Consider the following 16,450-nt stretch of genomic DNA (forward strand, 5'->3'; position numbering starts at 1 on the left):
ACAGAACCGAGGGCTGTGTCTGTGAGCACTGCAAAACATTAGTTGTGTCTATTATCTTCTACCCTTTAAGTCAAATAAATTTAACGAGTTTTAGATTCTGAACTTTAATATGTAAGTTTGTGAAAAATAAACTTTCAGGGGTAACGTTTTGTTAATTTTGTCAAACCTCCAAGAGTTGAATAAATTAGCGTTTATAGGTTAGAACTTAAAAAATTGAAAGAAAAAGACAGGAGTTCCCAGTGTGCTATGTGGTATGATTCTGTATCCTGTGTTACACTGTGAGTGAGATGGAAGTGTGTTACATTGATCTGACTGGTGTGTGTTAATGAGACAAATGAATATTTTTAATGCATCTGACAGTTTGCAGTGTTTGAGAATAATGTCCTGTTCACACTAAATGTTTAGGAGTAAAATTCTTTGTGATGTTAAATGAAATCCATTGTCAGATCAGAAATTTTGTTCATGTGATTTGAAAAAAAAAAGTTATTCTAATGTAAGATAATTATTCTAACTTGATATTTTGAGTAAAATAAACAGAGAAATTTGTGCTCTTTAGGAGAGGGCGGTTTTTCTTGCGTAGTGAAATAATCATTTGGTTAAAATGGCAGCATTAGGTTAAAATTCACAAATCAAAATTGATGAAAATGTTTAGACAACTTGTCTTTTGTTATTAAATCAAATTCATGAACTTTAATTTCTGAGTTAAACCAAAGCAATATTCTTGTTGACTTAAATTGCATTTTTGAGGCAGCAGGTGGACTTTCATCTTCAAGTCAAACACCTTCAAATCTTTTAAAGTGTTCACATTATTCTTCTTAGGAACATTTCTGGCATATTGACTAATCTACTGAAGACTGATGGGCCTTATGGGGACCAAAGTCTGGTCCTAATGTGGTGGGTCCCCTTGTTTAGAATCAGGGGTTAGGTTTGAAGATGAGCTATGAATTAAGTTGGGTTACAAATAGAGCAGTTATGGTTAGGTTAAGGGACAATGTCTGGGTTAGACATAAATAGTGTTATTAAAACGAATGGATGTCAATGCAAAGTCCTACTATGAGTAGAAATACAAACGTGTGTGAAGGTGTATATATGTGTGTGTACAATTTCTTTATAATACCTTGTGGGGACCATTTTCTGGACACATTGTGACATTGTGGAGATCCATTGCTCCTTGTGGGGACCAAAGTCTGGGCACCATAAGAAAGTTGCTGGTTTTGGGTCAGAGGCAATGTAAGGTTTATTCAAGCTCCTTATTAATCCTTTATGCATTATCACTGGTTTGAGGATGTAACTTTGAGCTGAGGGCAAGATTTGCCCCAAGACCATTTCTGAACACTTAGACTCTGGAGTGAATTGGGGACCACTGTCTGAGAGGATATCAAGGGGAATGCAATGCAACCAGAAAACACGCTTCATAGTTGTTGTGCTGTTTCAAGAGATGAAGTGAGTTTTCCGAGAAGAACGAGGTGAAACACCTGAAAGAAACTACAATGGTAAGGATAAAGGTTAACCCTTGGTTGTGGGCATAGTAGTAATGGCATTTCAAGTATCCTCTTGCCAGGAATAGCAAGAGGTTGAAGAAAACCACTGGGTGGCTGATGGTGAACATTGTTTCTGCCACACGTAGAACATAGAATAAGATATTCTTTTATGTCTTTCTACCGGGTAGGTCACCAGAACCTCTGTCTGATCAGAGGTACTTTCCTGTCCTCGCTGATATTTATGAGTTTCAACAAGACAGCAAGCCAAACTCTGGCTCAATGAATCCTAATTGTAATTTTGTCAATTATCTCTGAATATTATTATGTAACCTCTGAGTAAATGCTAATGGTAACTTAACTGAATAGTAATGGCTGTTAAGTATAACTCACATCATGTAAACAATAACTAATTGTCTACAAAGAAATCATACTGCAACAAGTAAACAGTAAATCTGAGTCACAACTGAGTCCGAAAAAAATGAGTGAAACAGCATCATCTGCTGGTAGAAATGATTAGGTTGCACAACATATTTTTCACCTAACATTACTAGCTCAATAGCTTACTTTTAGCACATAGTAAAATCATTAAAAAATAAATAAATAAAGTTATATACATGTGGTGATTCTGCAGAAGTTGCATAAAGTTTCATTATTTCTTTACACATCAGAATGTACTTCTTCTCTCTTTGTGGCCTGTGAGTTCCATGCTCAGCACTTTTTGTTCTATTGGAGTTTTTGTGATATAGAAAATGTCTAAAAAACCCCCCCAAAAAACTTCTTAAATAAATTAAATAAAACAAGAGGCAGAACACTCACCTCACCTTATTCTAACTAACCTCTACACTCAGTTTGCTGGCAAAAACAGCTTCTGTAATTGTAACAACAACGATAATCCATAGGTCATTTGTTTTGTGAAACATGAAAGTCCTTGAGGAGCATGATATCGTCCTCCTTGTTTTGTCCCACTTCTTTGGAGTTTGTAAAGTGGGAAGACATTCCAGGCGCCAGCAGCACTGAAACTTGTTGCCGAAGGCCTATACTTGTGTCCACTGTTTACTATAGAAATCCTTGTCTATGATTCTCCTTGGGGTGGAGAATCACAGACACCTCAAAGTTGGGCTGTCACCCAGAAAGTAATCTACAATCTAATAGAATCTAATCTAATCTAATCTAATCTAATCTAATCTAATCTAATCTAATCTGCAATCTACTTCCATCATCAAGGTACAAAGGACATCATGGGTGAGCTGTTGTCTTTGACATCGCCCACGATCCACCTTGACAGACCCCTAAGCCTCTCCCAAAATCCTCCCATATGGGATGCATGAGGGAAGTTGAATACTCACAAGCAGTTCTGTTCACTCAAGAACATTTGAACTGTGACAATTGGATCTTTGTGGCTCACCCCAACTCCTTAGCAACTGCCACAAAATTTGTCCAATCTTATCTGCTTTGCCAGTCCAGGTATCCCAAAGAACTGCCTAAGTGTATTGATGCAGCTGGCGATATTCAATGATGCCATGACGTCAGTGAACTCATGCAGCAGAGTAGCATTGTCCAGTATTTGCTTTCAGCTTGACCTCTTCTTGTGTGTCTGGAAACAACTGACCAGGACTCAAAGACTTCCACCCCGACACACGTGAAGGGAGGAGAAACACATATGATCTATGGGGGTAAGTCGGCCATGAGCTCTTCCTTCACTTGATGACACTGTAAGATGATTTATTTTTACATTTCACTTAATGTGGTAACATACAAGGACAATTATTTCTTAAAGTTGATGTATAGCTAAGCAATTGTGCTGTGTCTTTAAGAGGAGCTGTTTCTTTCTTCTTCTGGCCCTCTTTTTTTTGACCTCCTATTTTGTGGTAACACATATTTACCCTACATCACAATGTTACTCTAGTTTAAAGATTGGGTTAGAATGGGTTTCCATGGTGGAGCAGCTGCGTCCAAGCCATAAAAGCATTGCAAAGCACTGGATGCAGTGGTGTAAAGCACGCCGCCACTGGACTCTAGAGCAGTGGAGGCGTTTTCTCTGGAGTGACTAATCACACTTTTCCATCTGGCAATCAATGGACAACTTTGGGTTTGGCTGTTGCCACGAGAACAGCACTTTTCTGACTGCGTTGTGCCAAGTGTAAAGTTTGGTGGAGGGGGAATCAAAAAAGTTGAATAATTTATACAAAGTTCAGTTTTGCTTAATCTACTTGACAAATTTAAGTTCACTTTACTTGGATTTTGTTATTCATGTAACAAAATAAGTAGGTACTTTAAGACTTGCTTGATAAACATAAATAAAATATGCAAACAATTGCCTTTTTTAAGTAGATGGGGCAGAATATTTTTAGTTAAATGCAATTCAAAGTTTTAGCCTTGATTTAAAGGGACAATATTGTGTCTTTTCCAGGTACATAGTGTCATTTTATATCATGTCACTATGTTCAATTCAGTTGTTAAAAAAAATTCTGAACGTATCACAAATGACTGAAAAGAAATTTGACATTGCAATTTAACATCTTGAAATTGTACCTCGTCTCTTGAAGCTTGTGTCCGTTCACACATGCCACCTTCAGCTCATCATCACAATATCTTTCCCTGATGTCATTTACAACTGTTCTTAGGAGCGCTGGACTGACAAGTAGTTGGTATGATGAACTCAGCAGAGTATAATACCTACCCTCTAAAGCAAGGATGGCGAACTAGTTCAGCATTAAAGTCCATACAAAACTCATCATCACCATAAAGAGCCACACAATTTCAAGATTAGCTTCATACCACATTACCTGCTGACATAGTTTTCTTCTTTGTCTTTGTCCCTATGGTTTTAGTGAGGCACCTGAGAGTGTTTTTTATTTTTTTTTTTTTACAAGTGTCATTAGACTTGATTTGTACTAAGTTAGAGATACTAAAAGCAACTCCTTCACATGTGTGTCAATGAAAAGTCATTCACAGACTAACATAAAACGTTTGAGCTCTGTCTGCCAAACCTTGTGGCTATGGTGTCTCATGCAGGACATTTTTGTCATTGTGGTGACCTATACCGTTTGCATATTTTACACTGTAGTTTAAACATTATTCAGTATCCCCAGGATTATTACTGGCCCACTTTTAGCTCTCTTTAAAAACTCCCTGGATTCACCCCCTGTTCAACAGGAGCAGGGGTGAATTTAATAAACATATACAATAATATTGAAGCATTAATACGAATTAAACCTCACTGAAATATTATTTAACAGATGAGTCTCTATTTTTTAAAAATGTTCTGACTTTCGTTCTGTTTATTTTTATTTTTTGTTAAAAATTCGCTCCATATCTGAAATAAACCATAAACCTGCCACTCTGAGCGTCACCGCGATGTGCACAACATTGATCGTGTTCATGTGAGAACCGGTTTGTTTTTTCCCTCAGTGGCATCAGAACCGGCGGTGCGAACTCTGACTTGCTTCGATCTTATTTAAGCAGCAGCAGCAGCAGTTTGCTCTGCTTCACTCCCACCTCTGCGCCATAATTTTCTGAGCTTGTATGTGGCGCAAAGGGCACCGACATGAAATTATGCAGCAGAAATACCTGTTGAGGGAAGCTGCTACCATGGAAGCAGATTTTATTCTTAAATGATTGAGCTTCCGTCTCTCCTCTTAGACTAACAATTTTGGACTTTGGAAAACTTGTGTTGTTAAAATTGATGTTAAATATCTGTAGGTCTAAATATGTTGTAAAACTTTGGGATGAAAATGATGGCAATAATCTGGATTTTAACAATTAATTTGACTTCAAACAGACTTTATTAATTCCAAAAATAAATGTTGTGGTAATTTATAATAGACAATATTCTTCTGAGTTGTTGTAAAAGTTGGTGGGATCTGTAGTGGTGTAACAGGATTAAACCTCCTTTAGACCACTGGACCCCATGTGGAAATACAAGTAGCGATTTAAACACCCTGCAGGCGTCATTGACATCAGAGTGGTTACTATAACCGGAGCAGCTGCAAAAGGATTTTACAGCATTTCTAAACAGGACCACCTGACTGTCACATGACTTGTAGAAAAAGAATCATCACTGTCATGGACAGCAGATCATTGGCCCTGCAATTGCCGTTGCTGTCAGAGGTCTGCTGCATTTCTGTAAATGACGGGGGATTAATGCTGTGCTTTTCACTCATTTATAGTTGCTGAAAGCAAAGACAGCAACCACTTGACCCCGGCTGACAAAAACACTTGTCAATACTACACTAGAGCCCCCCTTCTCTAACTCATTATAGATCTTTACTCCTCCTCCATATCTTCCCCTCTTTAACCTCTTGTTTTTCTGTCGCCTCTACTGCACCTTTCCCCTTCCAACTATTTCTTCAGTTCTAACTTCCTCTATTTCTTCCTTTATTTCTTACGCATCTCCTCTTTAGGTCTCACAACCACATATTTGACGCTGGCAGTTTGCAGGTAATTATAGGTAATCATCTAAACGGACAGTAATTACTTAGGGAGGGGGAGTGCATTTGCCTTCGATTTATCTTTGCTATATTTTCAATTGATGCTTTGAATTTGACTTGCTTTGGACAGTCCTTAATTTAGTAACACTGTACTTAATAGCTGTGCTCACTCTCACTCTCTGTCATGCACACAGTGACCAGCTTTCAACCTTAAATTCTTTCTTGAACAATTTATTTATGTTAACAGAAGCACAAGTTTGGAGTGTTAAGCTTGAGTTTCTATCAAATAGCTTCACCTACTAAAACACCATCACACAAAGAAGAGATGTAACTGTCCACCAGCGATACTAATATAACATCAGACGTAGTGGTGTGCACAGACGTTAGGAGCTCAAGAGTAGTGTGAGATTTATTACAGACACAGATTGTACATTATGTATTTTTACCTCGAGCAAATCAATAGGCATAGGTGTCTAATGTCGATTTTTAACAATTAAAAAAAAAATCAACTCAAAACAAAAATGAATTTTAAGTGCATTTTCCAAATTTTTATGACTAATAAAACTGCTAAATTATTATAGATTGATTAAAAGATAAAATATGACTCACAATCAGCATTTAAGCTGAACTTTGAGTCGAATTTGAATTTTACTTTGCCCCTTTTTTGCTCTTTTTATGTTATAAGCTTCATGTATTTTTCTTGAGTACATCATTCTGTAATTTCATCACAAAATATCCATCCATCCATCCATCCATTGTCTAAACACCTTTGTCCCTAATGGGGTCGGGAGGGTTGCAGGTGCCTATCCCCAGCTGTGTTCCGGGCGAGAGGCGGGGTTCACCCTGGACGGGTCGCCAGTCTGTCGCACACAAAATATCGTCTGCACTATATTTCCTTATTGTGACCCGGCTGTAAATTCTAGTTTCCATCCCCCAAGTTTCTCCGGTTCTTCCACTCTAACTCCTCTAGCTCCATCAAATCTCGCAATAGTTCTAATATAATTTGTTCCCACTCTGACCTGACTTTTGTCAGCCCATGACCTGCACCAAGCACTTTATAATTAACTTGCTTGGGACCTCTAACCAACCCCTGCGTGGGGTGGATGAACTGAAGGGTGTGGGTCCATTAATTATGGAACTGTGGGATTGATTAATTTTGTTGTTTTTTTTGTTTTTCTCTTTTGCACATTTTATATGGCCGTTTGGATGTTTTCACTAATGTTGTAAATATGTATATAATTTTCCTGACTATAAATTCAAGGCAGTCACAACTGCAAACATCCAGTCTCCGTCTGCTCCTTCATGAGTCGCATCTTATCGTCTGAGAAATTAGCCCATTTCATCTTTTTATTCATCAACCATTTACATTGAAGTACATTATCTTTGCAAATATGCTACATTATGTTGTAACAAAGAAGGCCACTCTGACAGGTTACATTAAATGAGTTGTCTTCACAAACCTGAGTAACCACTGACTATTCTATAGCTTACATCAACTACACCCAGAAAATGAAGGTATTTATGGTACAATGTACTGTTTGAGTGAACACAAGTATATCATATGCGCTCACCAAAATTACCAACAGATGCTTGAGCTCCTCTCCCCATCTGTGTGTCTGTGTGTGAGCAGCAGCCGATGCAGGCAATGAATCAGCAAATGTGAGAGTCAGAAATTGGCTCCAAACTGCTGATCACTGTAGGTAAATCAATATGTTGTATGGGAACATTTTTCTGAATGGTGGGTGAGGTCATGGCTAGATTCACAACGGTACCTCACTCACCGAAAGAGAGCTGTCTGCTCTGCTGGTAGAAATCTCAATCTAATCAATCAAAATACATTGTAGAACTGATTTTCTTTCTACTTCTGTGTGACAGAAGTGAAACCGAGACGACTGTGTGAATGTAGATCCTGGTGGCTCCAAAATAATTGAAAATTCTGACAGGAGAGAGAAACTTATGAAGTAGCAAGCATATAAAAGCTTCTCTGAAAACATGACACCATGCTACAACTACTACTGTCTCCACTCGCAAAGTTTGTGGCACTTAAAGTCAGATTGTGGAAAAAATGTATTTATCAACATACCATCTTCACTTCTGAATATAACATGAATTTCTCTACAAGTAGATATCTAAACTAGGAATGATGACCACTGCTAGAAGTCAAAAGAGGGCTGGATTCTACTTAATGTCATACAAATATGGGACAAAAACATGATATTTTTACATTGATCTATCAACCTACGACTTAGTAGTTTTGCTCTGCAGAAATGATTAAGAACAAAGTCAGTTCTAAATCAAACTCACATGAGTCAAATTCAAAGTGTCCTGGAGCCACTTTTCTTAACATCCTGTACCATTAACATGGACATTTTACCAAATGGCCACTATTTGGTAAAATACTTTTTTATTCTTACTTGAGTAGTTTCTTGGATGGATACTTTTTAAGTGCTATTTTTACTTGATTTAAATTTTTGGATTCTCTGTGGGTAATTCTTGCTTTATAGCTTCTGCTATATTAGCTGTTTCCTTGACTTCCATTTTAAAGTCAATTGTTGTGGTCCCCTTGCTGAATATTAATTTCCTTTGGATTTTTTTCATATTATGATCTGCTGTGTTTTTACTTCAGTTCCGATATTACTATATTCTGTTTAGTCATCTGTTTGTCATCCTGATCTGACATTGGCACACTTTACAAAGTTTTTTACTAAGATTACCAGTTGGGATTGCACCTCTGTTTGACCAAACAGCTTAAAATTTTGCACACTTTTTAGATGAATCCTGACTACAAAACACAATAAATAATACTCAGTTTTGAGCACTCCCTCAAAACTAAATATTTTTTATCAAATTAATTAATAAGCAACATGGGTAATTGGTTTATTTTAAAAAAACAAGCAAAACTTTAGATCATGGTGCATTTCAAATTTGGTGCATTTTCTGGTACGGTCATTTGCAAATTCAAACTCGAGAGAGTTAAACAAAAAAAAAAAAAAAGTATGAATGAATTAAAGTTTTGACCTTTGAATCCTGGCAGAAGACATGAATTTCAGTAAGATGAACAAGGCAGAATAAATTAATGCTTCATCTTAACAATAAATTGAGTGAGATATGGTTGAGTGAAAATCTCAATAAATCTGTAGAGTTTCTGAAAACTCAGACCAGAATGTCTGGCATCAGCCATGCAACAGTCAGCCACTGTTTATTTACTTTTGTGCTGCGCTGAGCTCATCATATCATCTTCACCTGTCTAGATTAGTAAATGCATTCAGTTCCTGCCATTTGAGTCACTGCTATTTGAAAGTATTTGAAGTATTAAAGTGGCTAATAGATCTATAAAATGAAAACAATTTCACTATCAAAAGGCAAATCCTTTTCAACACACACAAGATTAAACATGTTCTTATTTTATTATTATATTTGTAAATTTTATACAAATTGTGATATCTTCATGAGCATCAATAGATTTATATGCAAATGTTCTTATGTTATTACGCATGCACAGTTGAATACAAATATCATGAGCTAAGAAAAGCTGAGTAAACAGTTAAGAACTGACATTTTCTATCATAAAACTTTCTTAAATGCAGCACATAGAGAACAGCTTGCTTTTCTCACACCTGATAGACCAGCTGCTCTTTAAGATGTTGGAATGTTTTAGACGTCAACAGAAACAGTGACTTCAGGATGACCTGAGTGAATAGTGAAAAAATATACTATGTGCAAGCTTTGACTTGCTAAGACTGATTAATGAAGACATCCTTGCTATGCTCAGAATTGTTTGGTGCCATTAAGTTGCTCTTTCGTTGTGCTGTTGTTGTTGTTGTTGCTTCTTCTGTAGGTTTCCTTGATGCTTGATGACCCTCCTCTCTCAAGTATATTGATCATTCCTTGTTCTTGTCTCATGAAGAGTTCAACCAGCAGAATTTTCTCCTTGTGGATTTGTTGGCTGATATCTTTGGGGATGTCTGGGATTAGCCAGTCAACAATGTCATTCATCAGCATCACAACATTCTGGCAAAAAATAATGAAAGTAATTAATTAAATCATCAAGCAAAGTATAAGAACAGACAAAGATAACCTGTGTAAATAGAAAATTGTTTCTTTTGTTTACATTCTGTGTAAAATAGTCAGTCAAATCAACCTGGCCATAATCATAAAAAGTAACTTTCCACTAAACCTAAACTAAACTATACTGTAAAATCTAATTAGTTCACCTTACTTTGAAAAATTATACAGCCTAATTGCCTCAAAAAATAAAAATAACTAAATAAGCAAAGTAAGCTTAAGATTAGTGAATAAGAAAACTTCATTTATTTTAAGTGAGCAGTACTAAATCAAGCACTACAGCTAAGACATATATTATTTTAGTTAGTAGAAGAATTACAACATATTTAGGCCATCATGTTTAACTAATCATCTAAACAAAAGTAGAAGTGTAGAGTAGAATTCATTAAGTGCTCCAGGTCCTATAGAAGCAATGAGCTGGGTGACGTAGATAAAAACATGACCTAACAACAGCTTTTAAAAAAAATCATGTTCAGATGTTAGAATTTATGATCTGAAACATTTAATGTGACAAAAAAAAAAAAAAAAAAAAAAAAAAAAAAAAAAAAAATAAGAAGAAATGTGTACATTTTTCACAGCGCTGTAAAGTCACAGACAAAAGAAAGTTTCCCTTTCAGTAGGAGGCTTTGGATGTCAGAACATAAACAATAACAGTTTATGTGCACATTTTATATCCATCCAATATTTCTACTGCTGACATTATTTTCTTTTAGATTTTATATGTTATGACCCTTCTTAGGTGTTTGCAAATAAATGTTAAAAATTTATGAGATGAGCATTGTTCTGAAAAATATTTATAGAAAAGAAAAAAATCCTGCTTTCTCTTGTTACCTGAAAAACAATGACAAAGGCAAGTCGTACAGCCAGCACCGCCCAGAATTCTTTAGAGATCTCATATGGTGTTAAAGACCAGGGAGGCTCTCTGTAATCCTTATATCTGAGAGACACAAATAGTAACAATATGATATAATCAGTGCAACCTACTGTTTAAAAAAGACAGCAACTGTTCCCCAATTCATTCACCTGTCAAAGCTTTATGGAAGAGCAGTGATGAAAAAGCCACTGGTGGAAAAACTCAGATCAAGGCTGGACTGGATTCTGCCTTGATCTGATTGGTGGAGTCAGGTCTTCACACAATTATTATTTTTATTAATCACCAACTACAGTGCGGTTGTTTAATCCAAAATGTCAGTGAACCCCATATATGAACCTTTAAGAAACTAAAAGTGAGGTTTTCGGTCTCTGTGAAAATATCTTTATGTGCAAAATTATTGGGAAAATAATATTGTGCAGAATGATTATGCAACTAAATGACACACACATTTTCCCATCTCACATTTTTAGTTTCATCTGTTTAAATAAGAATTCAAAATTTACCAATGAACATTTCTGATGTGAAAAAAGAACACTGACTAACTAAAATAACCTCCAATTTTTTCTGATAACAGTGATCTGCCTCCCAATAATGGAAGTTGTTAATTCCTTGATCTGTTGATGAACTTTCTGTGCAGCAGCATCCATACCAAGTTCATGGCCTTTTACCCCACTGCACTAAAGGAGAATAGTAATGCACACTGTCTGTTTAAAATAACTTAAGGCTTTCTTATTGTTGTCATAGCAACTGCCTGCCAAGCTGACTGTCAGCTACAAAGTTCACAAAAGTGTGACATCACATGACTGGTTAGTTATTCCCGAACTAACCAGTAGACATCCTGAGAAATAGTTACTCAATTTCAGAAGAAAAAACTAGTGAAGGGAATTGGTGGATGTAAACAGTAAAGATACAAAACAAGACTGATGCTCACCTGCAAACTTCAATGGGATAGCCATAAGGCATTGGATCCATAGTTTCTTTGCCATGCTCAAAGTGACTGACATTAAAGTAGGACAGCGTATGGTTGACAAATCCATGCAAGGAGCCATCAGGGCTGTACATATACTGGTAGACCATCCGAGGGATGAAGTCTGACGTGAAGGAGATGACAAATGCCTAGTAGAGGGATGGAAGATCAAAATTTAGTCAGACCAGGGGAATTTAATGTAACAGTGGCCTATGCTACTTCAGTTACCGATGGGCTATCAAATAAACTTCCATTCAATTCAATCCAGTTTTATTTATATCATGCTAATTCACAGCAAATGGCTTGAGACATTTTACAGAAAAATTCTATTCATCATACATAGATTCCAATTGAATCCAGTTATCAAACAGTACAATATGCTAAATTCATCAAAAAGTAATTGAAAACACTTCAAACAAAACCCAGCAGAGCATCGAGTCATTGACTTGCAGCATTCACTCCTCCTGCACAAGGCTGTAGTGACAGCAATTACTTGGTTTGTGTTGTTGACTTTAGAGCAATTCCCCATGCATGTAGCAACAGTAAAGAAGAAAACCTCAATCGGCCATCACCAACTGAGAGTAATTTACAAATGTTACTTGAAAGCCGTATAAATACACCGGAAACTAGACTTGAAGTTACCCAGTAGGATGTATTTCATTCTGCAAATCATACAGTGACCCTGAGTCACACCAGCATCTTCAGACTATAGCTTGTGACACACAACAGGATTCTGATGGAGTGACAGAAACTGGCCTCAGCCTCTTCTGATTCTTTCTGTTTTGCCTTCTAAATGTACCACCACAGCCTCTTCCTCTTCTTTTTTCTGGCTGTTGACCAGGTCCAAATCCTTCTCCTTCCATTGCCAGAAATGTAACATTAGTTGTTCTTCATCTTCATGTACTATATGGTTGCCAGTCGATGGCTTATGAGATGCATCTTCTATCTGTTTCAGAAAACTGGATGATCTTGGTTGATCTAATGCTTCATACATTTTCCTTCACCTATTGTGAAGGTAAGCTCCGGTAACCACACAAGCTCCTAGAATTCACCTGGGAGCAATTTACCAGTTCTAAATCAGGACAGATTTAGAAAAAAACTCTAAAAGAAGTATCTAGATATATGATTAACATATTATGACAACTTGTTGTTAAGGTCAAGACTATTCAACAGAGACCCATATGATACATCTTGATCAACATGACCAAAGAAACTGACCGTGTAGGAAAAGGCAGAGAATGGTACATAGTAACTTAGATGATGTACAAACTTTTTTGCAAGTTGTTGAAAGGAGCAGGAAACTGCTTTTTGATGTGCACAAGTGACAATTTGACTTGAAGATTGAATAAGTAGTTTTGAGAATTTCAGTTGTGTTCTGAAAAATGCACCAAAGCGACTGAGAAAAACTGTAATAAAGAACTGAACATTTAACTTTCCTAATTTTTTAATGGCTGCATAAAAACCAGTGATTTGAGAAGTCTAGAGTAATAAACAGTACAGAGATGCTAATCTTGGCAGCATGGTCACCATGTACCACAAATAAACACAAACCAAGCTGAATGTTTTGCATTCTGCTTGCCAGTTGATGGAACAGTCCATTCCATAACAGCTGGTGTAAAATGCTTAACCTTAATGTCATAACTATGCAATGGGATAGCATACTACAACATCTGTATCATATATACACTAGAAATTTCACAATTAAAATGGTCTAAATGCCAGCTGGTTGAGAATCACTTGACTAAGATTGACAAATGTCATTGTTGAAGTAAAGTAAAAGGTGGACAAAGTAGACAAGGGGGAAGTAGTAAGTGACATAGTAATTAAACATGAACACAACATTAAAAGGCAAACATGAGAAATTCAAAAAATACTAGAGACTCCGACAGCAAAGGGAGAAGTTTTGATGTCAGTGTTGTCAGTGATCATTGGAGCACTGTGACACCCAAACTGGGACAGTGGCTTCAGCACATTCCCAGTCACTGAGATGTCTGTCGAAGATACTGGTGAGAGCAAACCCTCTGTCTCATGTGCCATGACGGTCCACAGCTCTAGTGGCTTTTCAGGAAGCCAAAGGCTTCAAGAATCTAGTCTCTTTAAAAAGAGATTTCTGATCTTGTAGCAGTAATCTATAATAAAGATTTTCAGCTCTCAGTTCTCTCAAATTAACTTTGGCTTCACTTTTGCCTAATTCTGCATCCATCGTCTTCCTCCTCCTTCCCTAGTTTTATAGTCTCTTTCCTCTAATGAAAGTTGTCACTTATAGAAACACATTTCATTTGATCATAGTTTGAACCAAACCATTTATACTTACAGATAGGTGTGTTTACTTACGTTAATGATGACAGCAACTTTTGCAACTCCTCTCAGAATATCATACCATATACCTGCAAGAATAAAAATAAGAATTATCAGTCACTGGACACATCATTATATGGAAGCATATTGCTGTCACGGAGGGAAAGAAAGTTTCAAGCACTATCACGTTATAATGTGATAATTATATTGTACAAGCTGGATACTTGGAGGTACAATAACCTCCAAACGTATTGGAACAGCAAGGCAAATTTCTTTGATTTTTTTGTACAGTGATGATGTTTGGGTTTGACAACAATAGATTAGCATGAGACAAGGGTTAAGAATGTCGGCTTTTATTTTCTGGCATTTACATGTAGGTGTGTTATAAACAACTCAGGACATACAACCCTTTGTTTGAATCCACGCATTTTCAAGCGAGCAAAACTATTGGAACATGTGACGGACAGGTGTTTCTTGTTGACTAGGGGTTGCCTTATTGTTGATTGTTCAAACTTTAAATATCTCTGCTTGACCAGTCTACTTTTTGGCCTATGCTTAAAACTATTGGGTAGGCGTAAGCATAACCTACTGGCTATGGCTACTGGCTATGTTTAACCTAAACATAGTCTATTGGCCTACTGGCCTATGTTGGTTTATCCTCTTTAACAAGAGGAAGCACACAAGCTCATCATTGACAGACCAGAGAGTTGTCTATGGGAGAAAGGCAAGCCACTTTGAAGCTGAGAAAAGAAGAAAAATTACTGAGAACCATTGGACAAACATTGAGCATAGCAAGCACAACAACTGACTGGTTATGAATAAGAAAGAAATTACTGGTGTACAGAGCAACAGAAGGTGAACAGGCTGGCCAAGGGAAACAACAGTAGATGGTGACAGAAATATTATGAGCTGTGAAGAAACCCCCAAAGCATCAGTGGTATCAGGGATCAAGGTATTACAATCCACTGTCAGTTAGGAATGGCGCCACATCTACAGGATCGGGCTGACGACTCCTCCTCTGCAGTCCCATTCTGTTTAGGATCCTGCTCAGAGTGCATGTTTTTAACCACAATGCAAAGTAGCATCAGTATCTCGTCAGGAAAACGTGACCAACTCCTGTTAGTCACTTTAATAACATACTACCACCACCATCTGGATGGATGAAATTAAAACATTTGTACAATCTAATTATCATGTTTGCACAATATAAGTATCATGTTTAGACAATATAATTCTGACATGTATTCAATATAATTACCATGTTTATACAATATATTATGTTAGGGTTAGTTTGAACAATGTAATTAACACATTATATAGTGATAGTGCTCAAAAACGTATTTTCCTTTGTGACAGCAATATGCTTCCGTATAATTAACCTCACTGCATTGATTGTGTTGGAACTTAATCATATCACAGAGAAACGCACCAATATCTTTGGCTCTTGCTGCCACTGGTCTTCGCAACTCAGCCACAAATTTCTTAGCATCAAGCCGTATTTCGATAATATTGTTGAGCAGAGCAAATAGAGGAGCAAGAGGGAAGGATGCTACAAACAATGTGACAAAACCAAACTGGATAACTGGAAAAGAAAAACAAAGAATAATTGTATTTTTTTATGTAGTGCTCATCCAAAATAAGTCCTCTTATGCAAAACAGAATGGAACTCAAAAGTATCGGAATAAGTCCAATAGTAGGATTTAGGTTTAATCCTGTTTTATGTAGTCCAGTTTAAAGGTTATTCATCTTTATTACCTTTTTTGTACGAGAGTAGGAACAATGCTAAATCCTAAAAAGGCCTTAATATTTATATGTTAGAGTTTCCCCCAGAAAACATGCCAAGCCCGGTGGTAGGAGCATTCAGGCAGTCCATCACTAGCTTTTGTGTCGGAAAAAAATAAATAAATAAATTGGAGGTGCATGAGCAGGCATTACATTTGGAAACAATAACATGTGAGGCCAATGGACAGACACATGGACGATGCAATTGGTGCTAATGCCCTAATTATAAAACTAGCTGAAGTTTTATAATTACAACATTTAGCCTGGTAGGGGTCAAATAAAGCCTGGTGGTCTGCCAGGTTTATAATACACTGGGGGAAACTTTGCATGTGATACTTGGTTGCTTTCAAATAATACTGCATAAATTAGACAACAAATGTCTCTAATGCAGTAATTGTTTCTCAGTTAATTTAAGATGTTAAGATGAGGACAAACACACATCTCTCAATGACCTCTTCGCTCAGTATAAAGAAGCAGAACATCTCACTACCACCAGATACTCTCTGGAAGGAAGCAAGAAAGGCAGCTGCAAAAAATAAGTTTTTATGTAGTT

The 16,450-nt window shown here is 36.8% G+C and overlaps 1 protein-coding gene across 3 annotated transcripts in view; it reads right to left on the reverse strand.

The window, feature by feature from the left end:
• Positions 1–9,299: 9,299 nt before the first annotated feature.
• The window catches only part of LOC122836021 (anoctamin-1-like), a 45,490-nt gene continuing 38,339 nt past the window's right edge, over positions 9,300–16,450 (reverse strand). For 2 of the 3 annotated variants that reach the window (XM_044125633.1, XM_044125635.1), the window contains 5 exons: positions 15,545–15,697; positions 14,152–14,204; positions 11,782–11,966; positions 10,808–10,913; positions 9,300–9,922 (listed from right to left, as the gene is read on the reverse strand). In XM_044125633.1, the coding sequence (XP_043981568.1) occupies positions 9,680–9,922; positions 10,808–10,913; positions 11,782–11,966; positions 14,152–14,204; positions 15,545–15,697 (740 nt within the window). In that variant the 3' untranslated portion in view covers positions 9,300–9,679. The other variant, XM_044125636.1, reaches the window with a different exon arrangement.

The sequence above is a fragment of the Gambusia affinis genome, linkage group LG08, assembly GCF_019740435.1.
Source record: "Gambusia affinis linkage group LG08, SWU_Gaff_1.0, whole genome shotgun sequence".
Lineage (NCBI taxonomy): Eukaryota > Metazoa > Chordata > Actinopteri > Cyprinodontiformes > Poeciliidae > Gambusia > Gambusia affinis.